The sequence below is a fragment of the Cibotium barometz genome, chromosome 23, assembly GCF_041138505.1.
Source record: "Cibotium barometz isolate CiBa-2024 chromosome 23, ASM4113850v1, whole genome shotgun sequence".
NCBI classification, from domain to species: Eukaryota; Viridiplantae; Streptophyta; class Polypodiopsida; order Cyatheales; family Cibotiaceae; genus Cibotium; species Cibotium barometz.
The window spans coordinates 17,577,140-17,592,627 of record NC_141068.1 but is presented as its reverse complement, the minus strand read 5'-3'; the positions used below and the strand labels follow the sequence as shown (position 1 = coordinate 17,592,627).

At 45.5% G+C, this 15,488-nt stretch overlaps 1 protein-coding gene across 1 annotated transcript in view; it reads left to right on the top strand.

Moving 5' to 3' along the window:
* Window positions 1-15,274, top strand: part of LOC147625685 (ABC transporter B family member 6-like) — a 40,718-nt gene extending 25,444 nt beyond the window's left edge. Inside the window, exon 13 of the mRNA XM_086817195.1 lies at window positions 13,208-15,274. Coding sequence (XP_086673321.1) covers window positions 13,208-14,437 — 1,230 coding nt within the window. The 3' untranslated portion in view covers window positions 14,438-15,274. The remainder of the gene's footprint in view (window positions 1-13,207) is intronic.
* Window positions 15,275-15,488: the final 214 nt, after the last annotated feature.

The following is a 15,488-nucleotide window of genomic DNA, read 5'->3' as shown; positions in this document are numbered from 1 at the left end:
AGCCATATCCTCCGATAACGCAGCAGAATCCTCCTCTTCAACAAAGCTGATTAGAAAATCAGCAAACTCCTCCTCGAAAGCTGAGTGCAGCCAAGAGAAAGGAAGGAGAAGACGGGATTGGAGGGTGGGAAACCAAAAGGAGAGGTAAGAAATGACTCCCCTGGGTTAAAACCCTGTTGTAGCACCAAAATACGGGGCTGAGATCTGAAAACGTAGATCTCAGGCTGAAAACGCAGCTCCTCAGTGGAAAACGCAGGTCTTCAACAGAAAACGCAGCTCCTCACTGGAAAACGCAGCTCCTCAATGGAAAACGTAGGTCCACAACAAAAAACGCAGCTCCTTTGTAGATGTAGATGCGGTGGATCTTTGCCTACAGCAGTAGATGTAGAAAACGCAGGTCCCTTTGCAACACTGGGCTCAGATACCATGAAAGAATGGCTGAAAATCAGAAAAACAGCAAATAGATCTTGACACGTGCAAAAGAACTGAAGTAGAAAACTTGTTATCTGCTGAAGTAGAGCATGAGGGCTGCCTGTAGGTGCATACAACCAACAGCGATAGCTGAATAATGATGTGCTAATGATGCTAACCCAAGCCACCTATTTATAGGTTGGACAAGAGCTGGTCGGCCAGTATAAAAACAGTGGGCTGGCCGACTATGCAAAAAATACTAGAATAATGTCTAAAAAATAGACAAAACAAAAATAGCAGAAAAATATCTAAAATAAGATGAATGCATGGCCTCATAAATCTGGCCAGATACAGCATGAAATATGCACATATATGCCCAATCTGGAGATGATAATGCCAACATTGCCATGGATCAGCCCGCTCATTGAGGAGGCCAACACCATGGTCTCCTTTGTCCTCAACCACCAAAGACTTCGGCATGAGTTCAACAAGAGGTTCTCTCTCTCTCTCCTCAAATATTCCGACACCCGGTTTGCCTACAACTTCCTCATGTTGGGCCGGTTGAAGGATTGTAGCGGTGCTTTGAGGGGGCTTTTTCTTAGCGACGAGTTTGTCGACATGCAAGAGTCACGTACAAACACTGGCCAAGAGTGTAGGTTGTTGGAATGATAGTCCTTCACATGTATTCTTTGGTCCTCTAGCATGGGAAGGCTCACTATCAATGGAGGATGTATCTAGAAGGTGCAACTTGGCACATGGGTCACCTTGATGTGACATCACTCATGATGTATTGAGGCCACTTGTATTTTCCTATTAAAGAGGCACAAAATACACACGTTACCTTGCTAGTCTTATCTTTTGCTTATTGTCTCTTTCTCATACATGATTTCTGTCACTCTCGAGTTCAACACCATAGCCATGTTTCTCTTCCAGCCACCATAGCCGTAGCTAACCCAAGCATTGTTTCCTACAAGTGGTATCAGAGCTTGCGCATCCCTAGTGCCCGTCATCAGCAAAACTGTTTTTTCCATCCGCTTATACTGCTGCTACACACGACACTGCTTAGGTGTCCTTTCTGGCTGCCATTGCCTGCAACAGTCACCTGTGTAAAGCCGCCTCTCTTGAGCGCGATGGACAGCAGCTCTTATGCTCACACCTTGGGCATCTATTGAGCAGTAGCCAGCTATATTTGTACTCCACCTGTCTACCTGTTTTAGCGCCGACCCGTCGCCTGACTGCTGTGTCGCCTGCTGCCAGCGCTACCGCCTATGCACCACCTACTGTGAAGAGCCTTGTACCCGCTGATTGGGCACATATACAGTGTCGACCATTACTGCTGCGTAACATCACTTGTTGCTGCCAGCCTAGCATCTTAGTGCCACTGACTATATCTGCTGCTCTCCTCAACGTCGAATGCCTCCTGTTCACTGTTGAAGATGTCGCCCTTTTCGCCGCCTTGCTTAGCCTATAGTGGCTATTAAGGCCTTTTAAGCCTTCTCTAATGCTTAATAAGCCTTATATTATAAGGCGTATTAAAAGCTTTAAAAGGGGAGACCCAGCATCAAAACAATACGAAGAAGAACAAAGCTTGCATCAAAAGCATCAAGAAGGTACATATTTGGGACTTTTTAAAATTTTCTACAAACGAGAAAAATTAAAGCATTAATCTCAAGTTTTTCACCATTTTTAAAAATTGAGGGTGGATTACAAGCATTGAAGGGGTGCTATAGCCTCCTATAGCGTCAATTTGAGAAAACCCTAATTTTTTCTGAGAGATGAAAATATGTCGTATGTAATGATTCAACCTCTGAGCCACCAAATGAGTAGGCCAAGTTGGAATCAAGGAAGGGTGAAGAAAAAATGTGGTGCTACAAAGCACAAATCTATGTTCTTGTGTGTGTCAAATCTGTGTCCTATAACGTCAATTTTAGAAAACCCTAATTTTTTCTGAGAGATGAAAATATGTTGTATGTAATGATTCAACCTCTGAGCCACCAAATGAGAAGGCCAAGTTGGAATCAAGGAAGGGTGAAGAAAAAATGTGGTGCTACAAAGCACAAATCTATGTTCTTGTGTGTCAAATCTGTGTGTGTTGTTTTTATGTGTATGTCTGGGTTTATTTAAGTCCAAGATATATGTTGTGTTGTGTTTTGTTATGTGTTGTTTGTGTTTGGAACATTTGTTTGCATGGCACCCTAGATCAAGTACTTGTTCTAGTTGTAATCACCTCTAGTCACCTATGATGTAGGCCATGTGAAATGTGTATGGTTGTTTGGTCCTTCTTCCTGTTTGGTTGTCCCTACTCATGTAGAACCCCTCATTAGCATGAGAAAAACTCATGACATAGGTGAGGAGAGATATCCCTTGAGGGGGGTTCCTACCCAAGTGGCACCCCTGACTAGCTTGAGAAACTAGACCATGAAGATTTATCCTTGACACAGCAGGAGAGATAGCCCTTGAGGGGGGTTTGTTCGAAGCAAGGCCATATCTCTGGTTGTATGAGTGTACTTGATCTAGTAGGGGTGTGTGTGTGAATTTTTCCCTTGGCAAACCTAACCTAAGTCCACATGAGCCAAAAGATGCCATGTTTGGACTATGGGAGGGTGTTGGAATGATAGTCCTTCACATGTATTCTTTGGTCCTCTAGCATGGGAAGGCTCACTATCAATGGAGGATGTATCTAGAAGGTGCAACTTGGCACATGGGTCACCTTGGTGTGACATCACTCATGATGTATTGAGGCCACTTGTATTTTCCTATTAAAGAGGCACATTAGTGAATGGAAAATACACACGTTACCTTGCTAGTCTTATCTTTTGCTTATTGTCTCTTTCTCATACACGCTTTTGTTAGAAGTCATCTCCTGTTTTTCTGTAGACACCAGGGTCTTTGTTGTGGGTGTGCCCACCCTTGTAGGTGTTTTCTCATTTTTCCTCACTCCCCGTATTTTTTCCCTATTTTTCTGTGGCTTGGGTGGCAGTCCTGTGGTGGAAGGAGGACCTCTGAAGCTGGCCGATTGCATTTGGACATGCTGCTGCTGGCTGTTTGTGTTGCTTTAGGTCCACGACCTCCCACATAAGCTGGCCGACACCCTTGCTGCTGTGGCCGACTGGTGATGATGGCTCGTCGTGGAGTTTGTGGTCCTGTCGGCTGTCCTACAGCAGGCCGACTGCTGTTTGGGGGCCATATAAAATGGCCCCACAGTCCCTTGTCACAGTTGTATCATTCCGGGATCTTCTTTGTGTATATAGAGCAGAGTTACACGCCTCTATCACTCTCTTGTGCTGTTGTTTTCTACATTGCGTTTGGTCGTGTTCCCAGATCTGGTCATCATCTCCGCTGCGTATTCTGACATGGTATCAGAGCCATAGGCTCTTGATAGTTCTTGGGATTTGTGTGAGCAAGACGGGGACTATTGTGTTGCTGATTGGTGGACTATTTGGGAAGAGAAGAAGCAAGAGGACGGCGGGCTGATTTGCTGGACAGCCACTTGCAGGTGTAAGTTCTTCTTTGTTCCCACCCACCCACCCTTTTTCAGATTACATCCCCGCAATGGCAGATCTGTTAGAGATGGCCGAGAAGCATGTGAAGATCCCTACACTCCCACGTTCCCAGTGGACCGTCAGTTGGACGGAAACAACTACGGGATATGGAAGGTGATGATGGAATCTGTTCTGGAGTCTTACGACCTCGCTGATTTCGTCGTTGTTGGGGTTCCACGGCCGGAAGTAGAGGAAGGGGAGTTACCATCGATCCGAAAGGACTAGGAGGCATAGGCACAGATGTGGGATCGTGCCAACGCCAGGGTCCGTTCGTTTGTCTTCCTCAACTGCACACCGCAGGTAAACAATCATGTAAAGCATATGACGCTGGCCAGAGGTATATGGCAGCATTTGGCTTCTCTTTATAATAGGGTATCGCCCATGAAGAGGATTTCCTTGGAAGTACAAATGCGGGTTATGAGCCCTGCAAAGTCGTTGACGATGCGGGAGCATATTAACAAGCTGCAGGCTCTTCAGCAAGAAGTTCTTCAGACTGGGAAGGAGATATCGTCAGAGGACATGGCCATAACGTTGCTGTCGCATTTTCCCTCTTAGTACTAAGCATTCTACTCGTCTTTGATTACCAGTGGCAGGCTTAGTACCATCATGTGGGAGAAGCTTGGGCCCATGGTCTTGGACCAAGAGGAACGATTCACGAACCCTCCTCAGGGTGGAGGTTCGGAGGCCTTAACTGGCCAACGATCGAAAGGCCGTAACACGGGCAAAGGGAAGGCTTCATCGGAGAAGTCTTTTGAGAAGAAGTCTGTTTTACTGACCGCGAGAAACTAAAGGCAGAGAGGACCTGTAATGATTGTGGCGAGAAAGGCCACTATTGGAGGCAGTGTCCCAAGCGGAAGACCGAGAAGGGTGAAGATTCCTCACAGCAGCAATCATGAAGACTCCGGCTTTTGTGCACCTGGAGGTGATGGACACCGATGTTTCATTTTCTTCAGGCAGGAGGAGGTTGGAGGATTCTCCGCAAACAACGGATACTCGGGAGTGGATTCTAGACGGTGGTGCTTCCAGGCACATGACTCCTCGTTCAGATTTACAGGATCTCTGCAGGTATTTTGGTCACATTCTTACTGGGGATACATCCACTATCCCAGTTCACAATGTGTTCCCGATGGCAGGATGGAGATAGTTCCCGATGGGCAGAGGGGGGAAGCATTCCTCCCAGGTGTTGTATGTTCCGTCACTTAGTTTTCATCTGCTGTCAGTGCATCAGGTTTGCAAGACTGGCGTACGGGTGGAGTTTGATGAGCACTTTGTTGCTCTTCGGGACAAAGCAATAGGCCAGTGGTTTGGGAAGGCGGAGTGGAGAATGGAGTTTACAAGCTTTCAGCACTCTCTCTCCCAGGTCTTGAGGTTTGTGATGAGTGGCAGTTTGGTAATGGCCACTTAAGTGTGGATACGCTACAGGTGCAATCTTTCCGGGACCAGATGGTGGATAGCTTGCCAGTTGATGGCAGTAGCTGGCAGGAACTTTCTAGTATTGATGTTGGTAGTTTTTGTGTTCGTCAGTCAGAGGAAACTGAACAAGTAACTTATGCTCTGATGTCTCGTAGTATTCGAGACAGAGAAACTCCTGTAGATAAGGATGTTCTTTCCACAGGGACCTTTCGGAAAGCCAGGCAGGTGGCAGTTGATTACTTGCAGAAGGAGGTGCATTCTCCAGGCTTTGTGGTTCCGGATTCAGAGGGGGTGGTTGACAGGTTTCAGAAGGCCTTGCGTGGTCTTCAGCAGGTTTCTAGGACCTAGGCTTTGCACCGTAACAGGTGTTGATTCTTGTGAGCAGTGTGATGCCTCTTTGACTCAAAAGTAGAATGGTTCATTGATTTGGTTGATAGACACCAGATTGGACGGGAGCTTCCTGATGAGGCAGTTGAGGTCATGGTTGCAGATGACTCTTTGGGAGGGAGGGTTGCGTATCCTGTGGTTTCTACGGCATGCGAAGGATCATGGACTCTTTTATACAGGAGGGGGATTGATTGATGGAGTCTGACACCACGGTTAGAGTTACTCAGTTTGGGGAGGAGATCTAGACACGAGGAGATCTACTTCAGTTCCAGGAGCAGTTTTATGGAGCAGTAAGAGGCAGTCATCTTTTGCCTTGTCGTCGACAAAGGCAGAGTACTGGGCTGTTTGTGATGCTGCTTGTGAGGATGTAAGGTTGCAGAGGTTGCATTGCAGGATTGGGCTTCCACCGGAGGAACCCATGGTCATCTAGAGGCACTTTGTTCGTGAACAGATCGTTGCTGATGACATCTTGCTAGAGTTCTGTTCGACGGAGGACAGTACGGTGGACCTCTTCATGAAGTCGCTATCTCAGGATTTGCTCAAGCGGCACCCCAGCTCCCCACAGCTAGGAGCTGAGAGGGGGTGTTAGAAGTCATCTCCTGTTTTTCTGTAGACACTAGGGCCTTTGTTGTGGGTGTGTCCACCCTTGTAGGTGTTTTCTCATTTTTCCTCACTCCCCGTATTTTTTTTCCCATTTTTTTCTATTTTTCTGTGGCTTGGGTGGCAGCCCTGTGGTGGAAGGAGGACCTCTGAAGCTGGCCGACTGCATGTGGACATGCTGCTGCTGGCTATTTGTGTTGCTTCAGGTCCATGACCTCCCACATAAGCTGGCTGACACCCCTGCTGTTGGCCGACTGGGATGATGGCTGGTCGTGGAGTTTGTGGTGCTGTCGGCTGCCCTACAGCAGGCCGACTGCTGTTTGGGGGCCATATAAAATGGCCCCACAGCCCCTTGTCAGAGTTGTATCATTCCGAGATCTTCTTTGTGTATATAGAGCAGAGTTATACGCCTCTATCACTCTCTCCTTTGTGCTGTTGTTTTCTGCATTGCGTTTGCTCTTCTGTTCCTAGATCTGGTCATCATCTCCGCTGCGTATTCTGTCAGCTTTCTGTCACTCTCGAGCTCACCACCATAGCCATGTTTCTCTTCCAGCCACCATAGCCGTAGTCTCTTGGTGGGAGCATGTGAAGACCACGGATGCTATGGTGAGGCCCATAGTCTACCTATTGAGGATTGTAGATGCTATGTAACCATGCATAGGCAAGGTCTATGAGGCCATGGATCACATGATAGAGAAGTTGAAAGACTTCGTGCCTGACGAAGACAGATACGAGGAGATCCATGCCTTGTGTCTAGGAAGGTGGAATTCCTACTACTCTCCATTGCATGTAGCATCTTATGTGGTGGACCCATAATTCCAAGGCAACAAGCAGGAGAGCGACCGAGAGGTGAGCGCTGGATGGAGGATCATCTTGGACCGTCTTGTGCCTGATGCATCGGTTAGGCGCAAGATCAGGGACCAGCTTTCCATGTACAAGTCATTTCATGGCTCCTATGGTTGTCATGATGCACAGATCGATCGCTCCAAAGTTGGTGTTGCTCTATGGTGGGAGGACTTTGGTTTGGATGGATTGGAGCTACAACAGCTTGCCATCCGCATACTTAGCCAGGTCGTAAGCTTACAGCCACATTGCCCCTAGGAAGAGGAACCGACTCGGGGTAGAGCGTGCCAATGACCTTGTCTTCGTCTCAGCGCGAACTTGCGAATGCTTGCAGGAGCGTGACCAAGAAGGCAGATCCCTTCACCGAGTGGGAGATGAGTCAACAAGAAGAGCAACAAGAGGATGAGGTGCAGGAGCAGCATGTCAGTGAGGATGAGAGTGAGGATGAGCTTGATGCTCCTTTGGCACAAGCTACCCATGACCATGAGGCGAGCACTTCACGTGGATGATCATTCATGGATCATGATTCATGGGCCTTACTACTTAGCCAGCTCTGATACCACTGTTGGGGGTTAGGGTTTCGGAGAAACAGAGAACACACACACACACACACACACACCATGTACACAGCAGCAAGCTCTCAAGAGAGTGAGAGAGATGGTGATAGCTACTCAAAGTAGATAGGATACAAAGATGTGGAGCAAGTGAGTTGACTCCACAATATCGAAATACACACAATAAGTGTGGTGTCGTTTCACACCTAATATCCAAGGGGGAAAAACCCGAAGGGAGAAAAGTGCCCTTGGGGCGGAAGCACCACTCTCATTGACCCACTCAACCTTTGTTGGTGTGTCACTAACCTCTATGGAAGAAGTTATATCTGTGATCACGAGGAAAGTATCCTGTGAAGAGCTAGGGGGAGAATCTGTAATTGCCATATATGCCACTTTGGTATTACCCTCGTCCTTCACCTTTTCCTTGCCTTTGTTCTTATGAGAATCCTTGTCAGAATCCTGAGAGTTATCTTTAGCTTTGTATTTGGCTTTGGTTGCCCGAGAATTGTCATGTCAAGCAAAGCACTTGTCACATGCACTTTGCTATTGTAGTGCATAGTGACAATATGGCTCATCATCAGTGCATCATTTTACAACAGTAAGACCCTTTAGGATATGATATTGTCATATGCCATGGCCCCATTGTAAGCCCCAATCCAGGATATGTTAGGGACGAGCTACGTAGGTCTTTCCTCGGCCTTAGAGTGTTAGTGAGCGAGTCAAGTCCCTTAACCCTCTTGAAGAGAATCATTCATGCATGTAGAAGTCAACAGAAGCCTTAGGGTTTGCATCAATTCATGGTTTGCATTTGCATAGCATTCATTTCATGCGCATGTGATCCATTGCATAAGCCTCTAATAAGCATTATACTATTTATCCATATTTATCATCCAGTCGGGAGCATTTAATGTCAAGTAGTCGGCAGCATTTAATGTCAAGTTGGCCAGCTTATTTAGCATTAAATTCAGCATATATCATTAATACAAGTCGTGTAGCTTTACTACCCCAGTTAGCCAGCCGACTAGCCATATATGCTCATATAAATAGCCAGCGTTGCATCTCATCATTACATCTCTGGAATCTCAGCATTCAGCGCAACAAGCATCAGCGTTTTGAAGCATACAAGCATCCACCCTTCACCAAAACGCATCATCATCAGTATAGGGAAGAAGCGCTTCAGTCCATCTGCGTTTCTGAGTCCCACAGCAGATTTCAGCATCCATATTCATCATCGTTTTCTCCATCTTCCTGGGTGAAGGTAAACGCAGCATATTCAGTCATTCCCCTTGCATATTCACAGCCTAGAACAGCCCCAATTCAGCTCCTTTCTCAGCCACAGTTTGCAGCCTTCCTACATCCCCTTGGAAGAGTGCATCGGCATTGAGATTGGTCATCATCATTGGTGCTTCTACAGTAGTGTACAGTCAACGGGACTCTTGGTCTTTCGAAGGTCCTGCGTTTGGCTTATCTACAGTCCGAAGTCAGTCATTCTCTTCAAAGTAATAAAGCAAACACTCCTAGCAATAGGAGGGGGCCCTTCAGTGGGTAATTTGGGGCCCAATAAGGTGTACAAATTTGCATCTCTCTCTCTCTCTCTCTCTCTCTCTCTCTCATCTCTTAAAGTGTGAAGTGATAAAGTGTTGCTAAAGACTCACGAAACTCAGGATACAGAAGGTGGTGTGAGACTTTGTGTGACAGGATTCTACATCTACGCATAATTCCGCTGCATGTTACATTGGTATCAGATTCAGCTTGTCCACACACACCACATCCTAGCGTGAGCATCCTTGGATGGTCATACTTTACTCTGGCACGACCACCGACTTCAAAAAATGCCTACAGAGTAGAGTACACATTAGCAGAAAGACGTCTCCCTCAAAGGAGACCATGCTCTTTCACCAACAACAGATACCATAGCTCTACTCCGAGCACAAAACCAACTTCTCATGGAGTGTCTCCAACTCTTGCGGGTTGTAGCAAAACCCACTCCACCAACTACTCCCAACTTCATCTCTCTCTTCTTTTAGATGGAACGACAAAGACGAGAAGATGAGGCCAGAGTCCAAATGACAGGAAGAAAAAGCTGAAGCAGAAGCAAGAAAGCAACAAGAAAAAGCAGACAAACGGGATTGACCTCGCAGCTTGGGAGCACCAACGAGAGCTCGATCGAGAGCGCATGATACTCAACCACAAGCGGGAAAGGGAGGCCATGCATTTGCAATTTCAACACACCCTCTCTTCGGTTTCATCTCTCTCTTCTTTTAGATGGAACAACAAAGACGAGAAGATGAGGCCAGAGTCCAAATGACAGGAAGAAAAAGCTGAAGCAGAAGCAAGAAAGCAACAAGAAAAAGCAGACAAACGGGATTGACCTCGCAGCTTGGGAGCACCAACGAGAGCTCGATCGAGAGCGCATGATACTTGACCACAAGCGGGAAAGGGAGGCCATGCATTTGCAATTTCAACACACCCTCTCTTCGGTTTCTCCACCTATAGGTGCCACTAGCTAGACTCCCGCGACATCAATGACCGTCGCATCCGGACTCGACCAAACTTTAGTAAGTATGACAGTAAGTGTGATCATTTAGCTGTCAATCAATTTATTCATGAGTTTAATGCATATTTTCCTTTGGCAAAGCTAATAGATTCTCAAGATGAAGTCCATGTAGCAGCTCCCTACTTGACAGGTGAGGTAGTCACTTGGTGGTAGCATTGGTCTAGTTTACATACATACCAGATCACAGCAGTCACAACTTTTCATTGGGACACCTTTGTCCATGACCTAAAGACCACATTTCTCCCTCCCCAGTATATGACCAACTTGGTAGATAAGTTCTATGGACTCAAACATAACGGGTTACCCGTGCTTCAGTTTTTCGGTAAGGTTATCACTTTAGTACAGCAACTAGGGTTATCTGAGCGGGCCAAGAAGATCAATTCATTCGTGGATTGGATCCTAAGATTCGGTACACAGTTCATAACTTTGAATCCAATACATATGATTGGGCTTTGACTCTCGCTCAAAATGAAGAAATGAAGATGAACGAAGGCAAGTCAAAACAACCGCAGTCTAGTACCAAACCCTAGCAACAGCAATCTGCTTCACAGCCGGGGAAGGGTAATCTGTCTTCTAAAAGGACAATAGTTCTAGCTCTAGTTTAAGAGGTAAGAAGGATAAGGAATCCAAACCTAAGAAAACCCCCGAGAAAAAGGCTAAGGCAAGGATCAATAGAGGCTATCTTCCTCCAGAGGAGCAAAGGAAGTACCAGTTAGAAAACCGATGTTTCTATTGTCATACCATTGGGTATGGTAAGAAGGATTGTCAGAAATGGCAAGCGGAGCAAGCCTCCAAGTAGCCTTCTGCCATAGTTGCCACAACACCTCTCTCTTCTCCAGTACTGCCTACTACCACCAATGCAGTTTAACTCTTACCTTCTATGCATCCTATGCCGTCAGTGGTATTTGATGCTAAGCAGGAGGGTGAGGGTGAGGCTGTACATAAGATCTTGATCCGAGCTTATGGCTTTGCCAAGGGCCGCCAGTTTGTAGTCCTATTTGACATGGGCAGTTCTGAGGACGCCCTCTCTCCCAAGTTGGCTACCAAAATGAACTGGACATTAGTGTCCTATCATTTGGATGTGGACGGGTTTACATCGGGTCTGTGCATCCACATTTCTCAAAAGGCACATCAGTTTTCCTTTCAAGTTCAAAAGGCCTCATTCTAGCGAGATTTCATTGTCTCGCCTCTTTTGGGGTGTGACATGATTTTAGGAATCCAGTGGTTTCGCTAGTATGAACCTATTTTCAATTGGGAGCAAGACACTTTTACTATTTGTAAAGGTTTTTCTAAGCTCATTATGATTCGTGGCGATGGGAGCATTCTCGGTATCCCTTTGATTTCTCATCTCCAGGTCTAACTAGCTATCTGCAAAGGAGCGGAAGGAGCATTGCTTTATGTTCGTGCTCAGACAGCTTCTACCTCATCGATAGCGGTTGTCCCATCGTCATCTTTAGTCCCGCAGTTAGCAAACCTCTTGTCTCAACACCAGGACATTATGCTTTAGGGACAAGCTCCCACCGAGTCTCCCACCCTCTCGTCCCGAGGATCATCAGATCGATTTGGTCCCTGGGGCAGAACCTCCTAGCAAGTTTTCGTATCGTCTTTCCAAGACTTTAGAGGGCGAGCTAGAAAAGCAATTATCTGAGCTTCTCCGAGCCGAATTCGTTGGGCCATCATCCTCACCATTTGCTTGACCCATCCTATTTGCCCAAAAGAAGGACAAGTTTGTACGCCTTTGTGTAGATTACAAGGCATTAAACAAACTCACCATCAAGAATAAGTTTCGTATGCTCAGGATTGAGTACATTTTGGAGCATTTAGATGGTGCCAAATTTTTCACTAAGATCGATCTCAAGAGTGGTTACCATCATGTCCGCATTTTTGAAGCTGACATTCCTAAAACAGCTTTCCGGACAGAGAGTGGTCACTATGAGTTCGTAGTCATGCCATTTGGGCTTACCAACGCATCGACAACCTTCAATAAAATGATGTCCAAGATTTTCGCAGTACTCATTGGTAAGTGTGTTTTCTTATTTCTTGATGACATACTTAGATATATTTGTGACTAGGGCGATATTTGTAGTCGCAAAGCTAGATGGGTTGAACTCATGCATGAGTTTTACTTTGAGTTTTACTTTGAGATATGATAGCGAAAGGGGTCCAACAATCGGGTTGCGGATAGATCACCTGAAGTTGATGCTCTGTTAATAGCTGAGATATTGGCTGATCTCTATCCTTTCTTTAGGGGAAGGGGATCACTTCATTGGAAGGATACAGCAGAGCTAGTTTAGACTGGTAGCAACTCAAGATATTTGGGAATTCTGGAATCCGAGATGAGTCATGCCGAAGAGAAGGTGGTTCAGTAGTATTCCATCGGAATGGACTATTGATCAGAAATGGGAAGGTCTGTGTGCCAGACATCGATGACGTTCGAAAAAAGATGCTTATTCGAATGCTATGATGTACCAAGTGCAGGGCCCGATGCACTCGTTAAATACTAAATTACATCTCATTTCTTTGTTACAATAGTTATTTCAAGGGATGCCCACTACAATGCTCTATATATGCTGTTTTCTGTTGGTGTTTGACCTTTTTGTAGGTGTTAATAAATATATTCCCAAAAATCTCTCTCTCTCTGATATGTAAACTTCACATATCTGCTGGTGCTGTGTGTGTCAGTGACCATGTTTTGGATACCCTTTCTTCGACATACATGAGTTTTGCCTCACATATTTTTCTGGCTACTCAGTAGGATGTACTTGTTAGTTTTAGTTTTTCTCTTTACATTCCACTGCTTGATGGGCTCAGATCCTTGTGGTCTTCAGTTAGACGTTGATGACATCTCTCTCTCTCTCTCTCTCCTATGTTTTTTGAATCTTTGTAATGTTGCTGTGCAGAAACTGTGGCTTGAAGGGTTTGCTGGCGATATACAAGAGGTGCATAAAAAGTCTTGTGTGGTGTTGGAAAACGCAGTAAGGAACATTTACACTGTTGTGGCATTTTCTGCTGAAAAAAAGGTGATGGCAGTCTATAACAGGCACCTCTCTAAGATTTTAATGCGCAGTCTTCTGGATGGGCAATTTAGAGGCCTGGCATTTGGGGTCTCTCAGTTTCTTCTATTTGCATGCAATGCACTCCTCCTCTGGTATGTAGCCCTAGTTGTGAAAAGATCTGAAGCAGGTCTCTCAACAGTTCTAAAGCAGTTTATCATCTTCTCGTTTGCAACATTTGCTTTGGTGGAGCCATTTGGTCTAGCCCCCTACATTTTAAAACGGCGAAAATCTCTGGTTTCTGTGTTTGGGATAATTGATCGCAAGCCTAAGATTGATTCAGATGACTCCTTGGGGCTGCGGCTGCCAAATGTTTATGGAACACTGGAGCTGAGAAATGTTGATTTTAGGTATCCTTCTCGACCAGAAATCATGGTTTTGAACAGTTTCAGTTTGAAAGTGACAGGAGGTCAGACTGTAGCAATTGTTGGAGCATCTGGCTCTGGCAAGAGTACGGTTATTGCCTTAATTGAGAGATTTTATGACCCAGTGTCTGGACAGGTTCTGCTGGATGGGAAGGATATTAAAACCTTAAATCTTAGATGGCTTCGGAATCACATGGGTCTTGTCCAGCAAGAGCCGGTTCTGTTTTCAACTTCCATCAGAGAGAATATCATATATGCACGGCATAATGCCACCGAAGCAGAAATGAAGGAGGCAGCACGGATTGCAAATGCTCATCATTTTATTAGCAATTTGCCTCATGGTTATGATACTCATGTGGGTATGAGGGGTTTGGAGCTTACTTCTGGACAGAAGCAGCGGATTGCTATTGCACGTGTTGTGCTGAAGAATGCCCCAATACTTCTGCTTGATGAGGCAAGTTCTGCAATTGAATCAGAATCGAGCAGGGTGGTGCAGGAGGCTCTCGAAACTCTGATTATGGGAAATAAAACCACTATATTGATAGCCCATCGTTTGGCTATGATGCGTCATGTGGACATGATAGTTGTGCTTAATGAAGGGCACATTGTTGAAGAAGGTAGCCATGATGCACTAATGGCAAAAAATGGTCTCTATGCAAGGTTGATGCAGCCACACTTTAAGTCATCTCTACGGCAACAACGGATATCATAAGATCATTCTGCCTCCCTAGTTTGGAATGTTTTCTGCTGAGAAAACCCAAACCCCCCCACCCCGGAAATTGCTGCTTCCCCACCCAACGAGTAAAGTTGTGGATTAAAATCTGGTGCAGCAATCATTCTGCCTTCATAGTTTGGATGTTTTATTGCTGAAGTCTACTCTCCATGCTCTCCTCCCCCCTCCCTCTCCCGTGCAGGGCTCCTCCCTCACCCAACATGTCCTGTTGTGAATTAAAATCTAGTGCACCAATCATTCTGCCTTTGTGGTTTGGAATCCTCTCCTCTCCCTTCCCTTTCATTCTCTTCTTCCTTTTTATCCTTCCAAATAACCTAAACCAACACCACCAAATCCTGTTGTGAATGAATAGCTTCTCTGCAGAAGCTTGTGCTAATACAATGTGCTTGTGGAAATGAGCTGTAGGAGGAAATAGGTCTAGACGCTGGAGTTGCTGAATTTCAGTTGTATACAAGATCAAAAGGCTGCTTTTAGGGTTGATGAGCTGTTGTGGAACTGTAACCCCTGAACATGGGATCAGGAGGGGTGCCTGTCGTAATTGGAATGTGGGTTTATATTTTATGTACAAGTACATGTACATATGCTGGGATACTATGACATGGGTCCATTGGCCCTCATTGTAGCACACATAACTTCACCAATATGTTTGTTGGCACCTGTGCCATATGTCTTACTGATTACAAGGTTATTATCCCTTTGTTTTGACAGATCTGATGGTCTTACCTGTAGACTGAGTATACAAGGTTTTCAGAAGCAGATTCTGTATCAATTATTTACAAGGTTTTCAGAAGCAGATTCCCATTAATTATGTATCAATTATTTTCATGGGCTGTTCAGTTTATCAAGCATTACATGAGTTCTAGGAAGGTTAGTTCTGGTGCTGCTTGCTTCTTGACTTGCAATTACAGTGTAATATGTGAGTTGTGATTTGCAGATTTCCATCAATTATTTTCATGGGCTGTTCAGTTCATCAAGCATTACATGAGTTCTAGGAAGGTTAGTTCTGGTTCTGCTTGCTTCTTGACGTGCA